Genomic DNA, 11851 nt, shown 5'->3' with positions numbered 1-11851 from the left:
GGAGCTTGCGTACTCCAAACTCGTCGCCAGCACCTCGGTGGGTAATGCAACCGCGACTAGTACTGTCAGCATCGCGGGCAGTTGAATTTGAAGCACCTCCATACAGCGCTCAAAGACGGGAATAATGAGAAGGCGCACGTACCACATCACCCCATTGTCGGGTGGGGCGTAAAGGGATGTTCGAGTGCTCATATTCCGCCACTGGAAAAGGTATAGCAGAGAAAATCCACCAATGGCCAACTCACCTAGAATCACCCCAATAATAGCAACTTTTGAGCTTGTGGTTCCGACGGGAAACCACAGCGCTACCGTGACGGCAATAAAAGAAAAACCCAACACCGGCGCAAGAATTCGAGCAACATAAATAAGCCCACCGCGGATTCGTGGCCTTCGACAGCATTCAATCACGACAGTGAGAATAAGATGCTCCACGGGTGCCAAGGATTCCAGGGCCGGTAATAAAATCATGGCCGGGTTTAACACAAATAGAGTAAAAACAAGCTGTGGGATGGCCGACGGCCACTGACTAACAAGGAACACAGTCAACGCATCACAAACGCACAAGATGCTCACATACATCGCAGATGGCAAGAGCGGGATGTGCTCTACATACCAGGGAACCACGACAAGAAGATACTCCGGTACAGCACCAAACCGCTGTTTCCAGAAGACTGCCTCCTTCCATGTTTCAGCGGCGGTATTGGGTGTCGTGATGCCAAAATGATACGGAAGAGGAAGGAAATCCCTAAAGTTGTAGGTGAGCCACCGCACAGTCAACGTCACCAAAGCTGCTGCCAATGGCAGTGTCAGTGATTCCGTTTTCGGCATCCCCAGTCCACTCAATGAAAAAAGACAGTTGATATTTGTGGCCTGCTAGCAAAAAGAAGCAAAATGTTACAACAAAGCGTAGAAAGAAAAACAACAACAACAACAACAAAACATAATAATAAAGAAACAAAGGAATATGCACACACAAAAACAGAAAAAGAGATGGAGGTAAAAGAAAGAAGGAACAATAAGTCTTTCTGTACCTCTTCTTTTGAAAGGCAGCTATCTCTTGGTGTGCTCAACAGAGACTAATGCTTCAGAGTAGTCAAAAAAAGCCTTCTATATCTATCACGGAAATTTCATGTGAATTTATATGAGTGAAGAACACCTGCCCGAAATATGTGCCGTGTTTCCTTACAGACAAAAAATATCAGATGTGGAGATACACAAGATGTGAGATGCAGAGGCTTCTAATTGGCAAAAATTTACCCCAGAGAGGGATGCTGAGTATCCTGAATGGTGGCCACCGTCTTCAGCCGGAGCAGGTGGGTGTACACCGTGTGTCGGCGTGGTGGTGGCTTGACAAAGCTCAGAAGACGCTGCTTTTTGCCGTCGCTACCTCCACCACTGGTAGCACGCTTTTTTTCTGCCTTGGTCTTGGCATCCTCCTCGAAGAGAATCGGGACACAGACGTCTGTATTTTTGGCGAGCTCGACAACGGGACCCCAACTCAGTCGTACAAAGTCAAATTCGCGGGGCAATACAAAAAAACGATGAACGTGGGAGCGCACCCAAGTCATCACTTTGGGGTCGCTTGGGTACCCGCTGCCAACGTCAATGCCCAGTCGCTCAATGTGCCTGTCGCGTTCCACCTTCGCCACAACAGAGGCTGCTGCTACGATGGGAAACTTCGTTTCTGCTTTCTTGGCAACCGTTATGCGCAAATGCGGAAAACGACCAGAAAGACGCTGCTGGTAAGATTCTGGTGGGCCCACAGTGTCGATGTAGGCACCACACAACATTCCAGTGGCCTCTAGTGTTGCCTTGGAAATGATAGCGATGGCTGTATCATGACTGAGGGTGTTCAGATTCTTGCCATGGATACCTGTCATGGCGGCAGCAATTTCAGCGGGTGTGACAAAAACGGTGAAGGTGCTGAAGGTCTTTAGCTTCTGGAGCTTACAAAGCACATCCTTCCGCTGGTTTTCACCAAGCAATTTACTGTCATTGACACCGCAGTACTCCAGAAGACGATCATGCTCATGAAGGGCAATCATGGCTCCCGTGTACACCATTGGACCAATCACAGGACCTCTCCCCGCTTCATCGATGCCCAGCACCATGTGGTTCTCTGTGCAATCCATGGCCCGCATGAATTCGGCAACGTCAAATTCAACGCTAGTACGACTCCCCTTTGCCCCACTAAGGGCTTTACTGCTTGCAGAACGTGGCTCTGCCATGCTTTTCCTTCGCAGCTATCCAACTCCCTTTCCCTCCCCCTCCTCTTCTTAAAGACAATAATAATAAAAAAGACAAGTAAGTTTAACTGCAAAAGACGAAGAAGAAAAGCATCCACACGCTGCTCCATCTTAAGCTCGAATAAAGAAGGATTGTGAGACACAACACACACGCACATACACATATATTAAAAAAGCAAACAACAATGTGACAACAATGGGAGGCTCAGAAACAGGAAAAAATTAAGAATTCCGTGACGCATTCTTCTGCATAAAAAAAAAAAAAAAAAAAAAAGATGCTTCCTGGTCAAATAAAAATAAAAACCAACAACAACCAGCAAATACACCAACAAGAAGAACACAATAGGAAATTTCAAGACATACGCAGAAACATCTCGGCTTCTGTGTGGGAGCACCGAGCCCAACTAAGCAGGGCGTGTGGCATTCTCCGCCCTTTTCTCTCCATGTTTCTTATGCACCCTTTTATTCTCATTTCATATGGCACCCGTTTCTTTACCGTATCTCATCTTTTGCTTCGAATGGGTCCGAGCCTCCTTCAAACCTGTGATGCCGCCAAGTCGGCGATTCACACCAAGGAAGGTGTAAAACATATTGGGCAAAATCGTCTCGCATCGCACAGACCTGTAGGAGACAAGAAGCGACACTGCAATGCCAAGAAGAAACACCGACTCCGCTCCACGATCGGTCTGCAGCTTGATGGCACTCTCGTTGGGGTCGGCAGGGTTGTGGTAGACCACCAGCTGCGTTCCCGCACCGAGAAGGGCCGGGTTTGACACCATCTCCTCCTTGTGGATGCCACCGCTGCGGAATCGATCACCCACATACTCTTTTCCTCCCACAACAAAGCGATACTGCACATGACTCGAGCCCCCGCGCTTCATGACAATATTGTGATCAAATATAGTGGCTACTGCAGGCTTCCACGTCAGAGAACGTCTATAGCGCTCCTCCGCCTCAGCGATCCATCGCAATTGCAGGTAGGCCAAATATGAATAAATGGCGCAGAAGCTGACACGAAAGGTACTAAGGTACCACGGCATCCCTCCAAGAATCCCCTCCCCCTCCACCTTCACTATCACCCGGTTTTCCTTTTCCTTCAGGAGAACCCTCTTATCACCGTCCAGCAACGGCTCGCTCTCAAATTTGGAGCGCGGAAAAGTATATATACATACAGTCCCATTTGTAATGCAAAAAAAAAAGAAAAAAAAAAGTGAAATGGAGAAAAAGATATATATCCGCATATATGCATGCATGTAAAGGGGTTTCTGGCAAGGCAACTCCTGAAACTCACTGGTGAATTCATTTCCACGTTCATATTTGTAGCAAACATCACCCCATATTAGAGACTTTGGGTCTTACTACCATAAACCTCCTAATTTTCCGCTTCTACATTTCCACCAGTTTCACATTCCCTCATTGACAGAATCATTCAATTGCTCACCTCTCTTTTTGTAAATTCATCCGTTTCATCCACAGGAGCACAGACATAACTCGTTCTCTTCACCTTTCTTAGTATTCATTTGTGTGCGCAGGAACCTTATTGACTGTCTCGATGCCGCCCGCACCATCAGGTTTCTGGGCCACGTATCCAGGTGAAGAATAGCGCTCATACTTCACCCGACGGCTCTCTTTCATGGCGCTGTGAAGAGCCTCTGTGCAAACGTTAAGGTACTTCAAGTAGCTAATACCTTGCTCCCTCCAATTGCCATTCAACAGAGTGAAGCTGCGTCGCATCATTTTTTTTTCTTCTGGCTTAAAAAAAAAAAAAAAACAAACAAAAAAAAAAAGAAAGGAAAACTAAAATAAATAAATTTTAAAGGTAAGGTGTACAAAAGGGAATTTTCACCATGAATGCCTGCTTAATTTCCCTTTTCGTCCACTTCGGCTGTTTGCTTTATGTACACATCCATCAGTCATTACTCTCTCATTTCGTCCACACGCACAAAATCAAATAATCTGCCTTTTCACGCCGACTTTTTTTTTTTTTTTTTGCTTTCCTTTTTTTGATGCTTGGATTATTTGGACTTTTGGCACTGTACCCCCATCACATCCAATTTTCTTTTTTTACTTTTCTTGGAATGATATACAATATTACTATTTCTGGGTTGTAGCCATCAATAGAAATGGCCCCACGAAGTTCCGCGCCCCAAATAAAAGCTTTTTTTCTTTCCTTTGTGGAGTTCCCGGCAAAAATAATAAGGCGTCACCGCAAGTGGAGGTGAAAGAGCCACTGGGCCTCGTCATCCGCGCCCACGTTGGAACAGCGTAATTCCTCGTCGTACTTTGCGCGTTCCTCTGGATCACACAGAACCTCATTTGCTTTCGTCATCACCTTGAATAGTTCTACCTCCTCTGGTGTTTGGTCGCGACCCACACGATCGGGATGAAGCTCCAGTGCCTTTTGCTTGTACCTCTGCCGTATCTGCTCCTCTGTGGCGTCGCGTGTGACACCTAAAATATCGTAGTAATTCATTATTTTCAACAAACGTGCCTTTACTGCGTTGTTGGAGGAGCCATGGCTAAGGTCTTCCAGCGACGGATCGTCCCGCACATCTGCCCGTCGTCCCTTGCTTTGATTTTCAAACGCCTCCAGGAGGGAATGTTCATCTGAGTACCGGACGCGCTCCGCCGGTTTAGAGAAGTCAAGGAGGTCCGTGAGCGGCTTTTCTTCCCGCTTCATCGAAGAGGACGGCTGTAAACTGGGGGTATGGGAAGTAAAGAATGCATCAAGAGGATCATTGGATCTACCAGCCATTTTGTCGACGGGAGAGGCCTTACTTTTCTGGCCCTCAGCAGAGACCCAAATCCACTGCTCTTCCGGTTCTTGGCATTCTGTTTTTGAACCAGCCTGCACGCTGCCGACACCGGCACTAGCTGACGGCATCACCGCCCCTCCATTTGACGCAACAGGAAACCCAAACAACTCACCAAAGTTCACCTTTGCGCACGAACCACTTGTGCCCTCGCCGTTGTTGACGGGTCTACCTTTAAGCACCTGTCCTTTTCCGCCCAAAGAAGGTGGGAGGCATTCGTCAATGTCTTCTAGTCCCATTGCTCCTCCCTTGACGATGCGACCACCGGGACGCACCGCAACAGGCGCCTCCTACGCCGAATTGCCACTTACACGCACACACTGGTGCGCAAGCAAAACAAACAAACAAAAGTCGCTCAAAAAGAAAAAAAGAAAAAAAAAAAAAAAAGAAAAAAACAACAACATACAGACGTCAATAAAAGCCCGCATTCAATTTCCAAGTGAGCAACGCCACAGCAGAGAAAAAGTAGTAAAAAAAAAAAAAAAGGCAGAAAGCGCCTATCAGAGACATGTCAGAAGCATCAAATAAAATAAAATAAGTCAAGAGGAAGTCGCAATGCCGATGCCAAAATTACTTTGCCGCGTACGTCAGGTGGCACTTGCCGCAGTACTTGCGATCCTTGTGCTGAGCCATGAAGACTCCAGCTCCGCAGACCGGATTGGGGCACTCGTCCCGGGTGCGCTCCACCTTGAAGGAGCCGTCGTCGTTTTCCGTCACCTTGAAGTACTTGAGAGCCCGCATCTTCTCCAGCTTATGGCGGTGGATCGGCTTCTTAGGCTTCGTGAAGACCTTCTTCTTCTTCTTTTTCCCCTTACCGCCCTCAACGGGAAGCATCACCTGGATGGTGCTCTCGCGCTGCAGGCCGTAATCGGCAAGGGTGGCCTCGTCGCAGAGGCACTGGCCGCCGTAGAAGAGAGTGCCATCGCAGACACCGGCCTTTGACTTGAGGCTGGCGACAGTCTCCTGCGCCGAGGCCTGAATGGCGCTGGTCTTGCCGGCCGCCGACCTAACAAAAATCTGCATCCTTCCTTCTGTGCGGAGAATAAAGAAAGGAGAGAGAGAGAGAGAGAGAGAAGATAAGCGAGCATAAACAATACAACACGGATGCTCCAAAGAAAAAAGCACAACATTTTTTTCACCATTTTGATTAGCACCTACTGGTTCAGTCGGCGCGACGTTCCACCACCGGACAGAAGCTAACACCATCTTTAGTACTCGTAGTCAATTCAAACCTCACTTCTCAAACAAATTGAAACGTTATAGCTGGCTCCCTGTCGCTGCACACGCATCCCGCTCCTCTTCAAGTAAGAAAGAGAAAGCACGCGAGAGAGAAACAATAATAAGAAAGGCAGAAACAACAAAACAAGAAGAAAAATAATGATAATAAGAAAAAAAATATAGCCAATCAGTTTTTTGCACCGGACACCGATGGCTTCTTCTTATCCTTTTCAAAAGTTGACTCACCCATGATAAAATCCGTGAAACTTAAACCAGCTTCATTGAGTCCCCTTCTTATATAAGGTATCACATCTTTGGCGTACAACTGATCGCTGAGCCACACCTCTAGACGCACTAACTCAGGGGACTCTTGATTGGGACGTGAAGAAAGACGTACCACGTCACACACCGTTTTACCGTTACAAACGTCATAAGTCAGTCCTTCCCCTAGAACGCTGCTCAGTACGAAATCCATCCCCTTCTCTGCAACTGACGCCTTGTAAAGATCCACAAGAACCCGTGTACCATTGGGAAAGGCTTCGTAGCTTGCATCAACATTGTTGCGAGCAAAAATGAATGTGCTACCGTTTCCCAGTTGGTGCAACTTTGGTAACGAGTTTATGGTCGACCAAAACTCCTCCACAGTGCGGATGTAGTCAAGTGGCTGCTGGAGTGCCTGTTTGGCTTTGTTCCAGTCCCCCTTGAAATCATACTTCACGGTGTCTGGAGTAAGCTGGGGAATGTAGCTGAGAAACCACGGGTCTTTGAGGGCGTGAGCCGTTTCCTTCATTCTCCGTACCCTTGACAATTGTGGGAGTGGACCCGCCACCTTGCCCTTGATCTATCACTCTCCTGTTGGCGGAGCCAATAAATAAATGCTTACAGCACTTAAAGCAACAAAGAAAAATAAATAAATAAATAAAAAGTGGCGTTATTAAATCCCCTTTGGAAATCAAAATTCGTGAGCGGTGGCAACAAAACAGCCCCGCCCTACCACACACCCTCCAAAGAAGGAAAAAAAAAAAAAAAAAAAAAAAGCAAACCAAACCAAACCAAAGGGGAAATCAATGCAGGGTCACACCAGGCCGGAACATATCTGGCGCCAAGAAAGGAAAAACAACAACAAATGCTCAGGTATACAGCAGACAAATAGATAAGGTGTACGTATACATCATCTACGTATCGATATAACATGTACGCGCGCGTGCAGAAAAAATTCCGCTAAAAATCCAAAACAGACAGGAAAAAAATCTTTGAAAAAAAAAAATAAAAAAAAAAAAAAAAAAACGCAAACAAATAAATAAATAAAATAAAATAAAAATAAAAATAAAAAGGCTTTTTTCTACGCTAATACACATTCAAAAATAATATATTCTCACAAATAAGAGAAAGTGATGAACTATTGATTTCACAACAACAACAAATAAAATAAATAATAATATTTGCTGTCGCAATAATTCAAAGAAGAAAACATATATAAATAAATATATATATTCAAAGCACGACTCTTTAAACGCACAGGGTCATAAGAGTAATCGCGTCTTTTTCTTTTTCTTTTTTTTCTTTTATTGTTGTTTAGTTCTTGTTTTTGTTTGTTTGTTTGTTATAATATTATTCCCACTTCCCTCTTCAGAATACCACTCCAAAGAAAATTGCCAGGCCGATATATCCAAAGTACGTCCAAGAAGTGGGCACCAATGTTGGAGAGAAACACACACACACACAAAAAAAAAAAAAAAAAAAAAAAAAAAAAAAAAAGAAAACGCCCGTTACCTTTATTGACACCTAGAAACAAAATACGCCTCAAAAGCGTTTATGCGGATGAATTAATAAACCATTTGTATGTATACATGAACATGTAGGCAACATGGGCTCTGGGAGGAGATAAAAGTGGCGTGAGAGTCTCAAATTAACTCCATACCCAAAACATACAAATTAACATTTAATTCCATCAAAAGGAAAAAAAAAAAAAAAAAAAAAAAGAAAAGAAAGAAAGAAATAAGTGTGTCGCATCATAAACACTTTCGTCCATCCTTTTTTTTTTCTTTTTTTTTTTTTTTTCCTCTCGTTCTTTTCTCTTTTTCTCTCCCCCCTCTCTTTCCCTCTTTGAAACTCTAATCAGTGTGTATGAGGAGAATTCAGTGAAAAGCAACTCCCCCTCCCCCTTCAACAACAACAAAAAGGAGAAGTAGAAGAAAAACAACAACCAAAAAAACAAAACAAAACAAAAACAAAATAAGTAAATAAAGCTCAAATTGCGTCAGTAAAATCAACAACAACAAAAAAGTAATAATAATAATAATAAAAGGTGTGAGAAGTGGGGGGATCAATTGCCTACATATCAATAACTTGCTTAGAACTCTCTTCCTCAACAAACACACACACACAACATCAACAACAACAAATACGGAACGAAAGCAACAAATCTGTGCCTTCATAAACTTGAATCTTTCACGTTACCGTCTTCAGAGTTGGGTCCGGAGGAACCCAAACGGCCGTTGCTGTTACTTTTTTTCTCTTCCTGTGAAAGTCCCTCTTCGTCCATGTCATCAAATCTGTCCGGAATGCCATCTGAAGCAACGGCTTGGAAAACTGTCACCCCTTTGAACGCATTAAGCGGATCGGTTGAACCAGCACGACTACCATTCGACCGCCATGCCTTACTGGGACCTCCGGCGAAATCAGGGATAGCTTCCTCGGGCATAAACTGCTTCAAGTACTTTACTCCATCGCCAGGCGGAACAAAATTAACTTTTCTATTAGTTTCCGCATCAATAAAAAGACGCATCAACTTCCATACCAAGGTGAAAACTTTTGGACAGTTTACAAGGAACAGTCGCCCCAAATGCTCAGGATAATTCGCCTGGTCCACCGAGGCTATAGTTCGCCCAAAAGAAATAAAAGAACGGCTCATGCTCACGCCAACGTTGGTAAGATCAACAATGTAACAAACACGTTTGTATTTGTAATTGCTTTCCTTCATGATCTTTTTTCCCATTTCCATGACACAAGCGTGCCAACGCATAATAACAGCAGGACTATAACGTTCCATGTACTCATTAGCTGTTAACCTTCCTGCATTACAAGGGCGCTCACAATATATAATGTTGTTGTCGTAGTCGCATGCACTACCGTAACCACACGGGTAATCTTCACACATGGAATCTGGAAAGTACTCGTCATGAGACGGCTTGAATTTCTCCAGCCACTCAAGATGATTGTCAAGCATGGTATATACTGCTTGCATGTCAAATTTGCGTGCGATGCAAAACTTTACCAGTTCAAAGTCATGCCAATCTGCAACTTTATTCCCATAGCGTTGCCTAAGATCGGCGATAGCTGTAGGGTTTACTTCTAGATAAACCATTTTAGGCTTTAAAAATCCTCCCTTTCCAGGGTCGCATGTAAAGTAACGCTTTTCCCCCCATTTTCCATCATTGCGCATTGATGACGGTGTGGCTTCATCAAACTCAATACCAACATATTTTCCTTTTTCAACAAGTGGATTGCTTTTCTTATCAACCTCGCCAAACCACTTGACGGTGCCAGTGAGACCATATCGATCTTGCACTCGCATGCCAACCTTCACCAACTGTTTATCGAGTGGAGCAAACATGATCATTGATTTCCCTTATTTTTCCTTAAAGCAACTCAATAGCCAGTCTTATTTAAAATATCACAAAAAAGACAACAATAACAACAAAAAGAATAAAAAGCCCAATTACTTGAGCATAAATAAGGCATGAAATATGCAAGCTTAATACGGCAAGGCATATCTCTCCATCTTTTTTCTTTTCCATTCACCACCGCCAATGCAAAATGATCCAAATAAAACAAATCAGAAACGCCCTAAATGTGATGAGTTGTGTTTCCATAAAGCAGGAACACAAATTCAGGAATATTCGTTAATCTTTCTTTTTTTGCATTCTTTTCTTGTTCGCCGTTTCTTCTTTTCCGTTTTTTCTTTTCCCAAACTAACCCAATATTTCCTTTCTTTCTAACCTTCTCCTCGACACAGAATCCTTCTTCATTTTCCTCCCACTACAAAACAAAAAAAAAAAAAAAAAAAAAAGAAAAAAAAAAGCTCAAGATCATTCCCCAGCGAGTTTATAAAGTTTACGGCCAATTTCCTTGTTGCGCTCGTCCATGCGAATTTGTGCTTTGTACTGTTGCATGGGCCTGTACTCTTTAAATTGCATCCCAAAGTCACCTTGCCCCTTTGTAAGTCGCCGAAGATCGGAGATGAAACCAAACATGGTGTCCAGCGCCGTCTCTCCACGAATTACTGCATCTGCTCCATTGATACTTGTTTCCGTAACAATACCTTCACGTTTTGAAAATTCTGTTGTCACCTCCGTCATGCACTGCGCCGGAACAACAATTTCCACATCCATGTATGGCTCTACCAATGTAGGCTTGAGTTTTGGTAATAGTGTTTCCCACAATTCTTGTGTTGCATTTTTAAACGCCATATCTGTTGAATCCACCTCATGCATAGCGCCACCACCAAGATGAAAGTGTACACCCCATACCGGTGCCCCCATCAATTCGCCCTTTACAAAGATTTTACGCTCCAGTTGCTTGATAACCGACTTCTGAAGGGATTCGCGAACATCACCATTGGAGCAACTGACAGTGACCTTGTTTTTTACGCCTTTCTCTATTGACATATCAATAGGAAAAACATCGATGTATCCTTTTAATTGTGCCCACTGTCCTGCGCCACCACTTTGTCGTTTGAAAACAAAATCAAACTCCTTTCGTTCCGTGATTACCTCTCGATAGTTTACCGTCGGTTTCCCAAGTTCAACCTCCAGACCATGTTCACGTTTCAAGCGCTCCACATAAATATCAAGATGCAGCTCTCCCATACCTTCCAAAATGTCTTCGTTGGTTTCAGAGTTGCGATAAAAAAAAAATGTGGGATCCTCGCGCATAAATGCAGCCATACGGTCACGCAATCGATTCAGATCCCGATCATCCTTCGCCTTAATAGAAGATGAAATGACACGCGGAGGGATGTACATATCTTCGCAAGAAATTAGAAGTCCGCTTTTTGGACCCGCTCTCATAATCGTGTCCCCTGATGATGCATCAATTTCTCCTTGAATGGCACAAATATCTCCTGCCTTAACCTCGTCCACCTGCTCAGCGGAATCAGCATGCATTCTGACAAGCTTTGGGGGTAAAAACGTCTTACCACTTCGAACGTTTAAAAGGTGTTCCTTCCTCATTTTCCCTTGATACACCCGAACATAATTTGAAAGTCCTGTTTTCTTGGTTTCTTCCAGCTTAAACAAAAGCGCCACAAGTGGTTTTTCGTCGTCAGTCAATAAGTCAACCTTTTCTTCCTTAACATTGGAAATATTTCCCTCTTCATCTTTCACCTTTTTCAGCAAATAACCCTTATTTTCCTTTTCCATAGGAGACGGAAGATACCGACAAATTGCGTCTAGAAGGAGTTGTACACCTTTGTTTCGATAGGCTGAACCCAACAACACAGGAATAAACTTATTGGCAATTGTCGCACGTCGAATCGCCGCATGTATCATCTCCGTAGTTGGCTCTTTATCA

General features: G+C 44.0%; 9 protein-coding genes across 9 annotated transcripts, besides 19 other annotated features; all 9 read right to left on the bottom strand.

The window, feature by feature from the left end:
- On the bottom strand, positions 1-828 carry Tc00.1047053510293.79 (hypothetical protein, conserved; the record flags this gene model as incomplete). The annotated part of the gene is made up of 1 exon (XM_801792.1): positions 1-828. A coding segment is annotated over one exon (828 nt), but the record flags the coding sequence as incomplete, so codon positions are not given.
- Positions 1-11851: a sequence feature (heterozygous, Esmeraldo-like haplotype).
- Positions 918-937: a microsatellite.
- On the bottom strand, positions 1254-2228 carry Tc00.1047053510293.70 (ribonuclease H, putative; the record flags this gene model as incomplete). Its single annotated transcript, XM_801791.1, has 1 exon — positions 1254-2228. The coding sequence occupies one exon, from the start codon at positions 2226-2228 to the stop codon at positions 1254-1256; it is 975 nt and encodes a 324-aa protein (XP_806884.1).
- Positions 2499-2520: a microsatellite.
- Positions 2720-3499, bottom strand: Tc00.1047053510293.60 (hypothetical protein, conserved; the record flags this gene model as incomplete). Its single annotated transcript, XM_801790.1, has 1 exon — positions 2720-3499. The coding sequence occupies one exon, from the start codon at positions 3497-3499 to the stop codon at positions 2720-2722; it is 780 nt and encodes a 259-aa protein (XP_806883.1).
- Tc00.1047053510293.54 (hypothetical protein, conserved) lies at positions 3756-3983 on the bottom strand (the record flags this gene model as incomplete). The annotated part of the gene is made up of 1 exon (XM_801793.1): positions 3756-3983. The coding sequence occupies one exon, from the start codon at positions 3981-3983 to the stop codon at positions 3756-3758; it is 228 nt and encodes a 75-aa protein (XP_806886.1).
- Positions 4002-4043: a microsatellite.
- Positions 4221-4251: a microsatellite.
- Positions 4450-5298, bottom strand: Tc00.1047053510293.50 (DnaJ chaperone protein, putative; the record flags this gene model as incomplete). Its single annotated transcript, XM_801789.1, has 1 exon — positions 4450-5298. The coding sequence occupies one exon, from the start codon at positions 5296-5298 to the stop codon at positions 4450-4452; it is 849 nt and encodes a 282-aa protein (XP_806882.1).
- Positions 5417-5454: a microsatellite.
- Positions 5630-6265, bottom strand: Tc00.1047053510293.40 (ubiquitin/ribosomal protein S27a, putative; the record flags this gene model as incomplete). The annotated part of the gene is made up of 1 exon (XM_801788.1): positions 5630-6265. The coding sequence occupies one exon, from the start codon at positions 6263-6265 to the stop codon at positions 5630-5632; it is 636 nt and encodes a 211-aa protein (XP_806881.1).
- Positions 6112-6133: a microsatellite.
- Positions 6362-6454: a sequence feature (CT-rich).
- On the bottom strand, positions 6465-7067 carry Tc00.1047053510293.30 (hypothetical protein, conserved; the record flags this gene model as incomplete). Its single annotated transcript, XM_801787.1, has 1 exon — positions 6465-7067. The coding sequence occupies one exon, from the start codon at positions 7065-7067 to the stop codon at positions 6465-6467; it is 603 nt and encodes a 200-aa protein (XP_806880.1).
- Positions 7180-7202: a sequence feature (AT_rich).
- Positions 7284-7314: a microsatellite.
- Positions 7534-7610: a sequence feature (T-rich).
- Positions 7699-7721: a sequence feature (AT_rich).
- Positions 7750-7772: a sequence feature (AT_rich).
- Positions 7818-7882: a sequence feature (A-rich).
- Positions 8002-8040: a microsatellite.
- Positions 8231-8276: a microsatellite.
- Positions 8312-8360: a sequence feature (A-rich).
- Positions 8474-8516: a microsatellite.
- Tc00.1047053510293.20 (cytosolic factor SEC14, putative) lies at positions 8712-9899 on the bottom strand (the record flags this gene model as incomplete). Its single annotated transcript, XM_801786.1, has 1 exon — positions 8712-9899. The coding sequence occupies one exon, from the start codon at positions 9897-9899 to the stop codon at positions 8712-8714; it is 1188 nt and encodes a 395-aa protein (XP_806879.1).
- Positions 10323-10360: a microsatellite.
- On the bottom strand, positions 10369-11851 carry Tc00.1047053510293.10 (mitochondrial elongation factor G, putative; the record flags this gene model as incomplete). The annotated part of the gene is made up of 1 exon (XM_801785.1): positions 10369-11851. A coding segment is annotated over one exon (1483 nt), but the record flags the coding sequence as incomplete, so codon positions are not given.

Source organism: Trypanosoma cruzi, genomic scaffold, assembly GCF_000209065.1.
Source record: "Trypanosoma cruzi strain CL Brener 1047053516705 genomic scaffold, whole genome shotgun sequence".
Taxonomy (NCBI): domain Eukaryota; phylum Euglenozoa; class Kinetoplastea; order Trypanosomatida; family Trypanosomatidae; genus Trypanosoma; species Trypanosoma cruzi.
The sequence above is the reverse complement of the archived record's forward strand: the minus strand, read 5'-3'. Positions and strand labels throughout refer to the sequence as shown.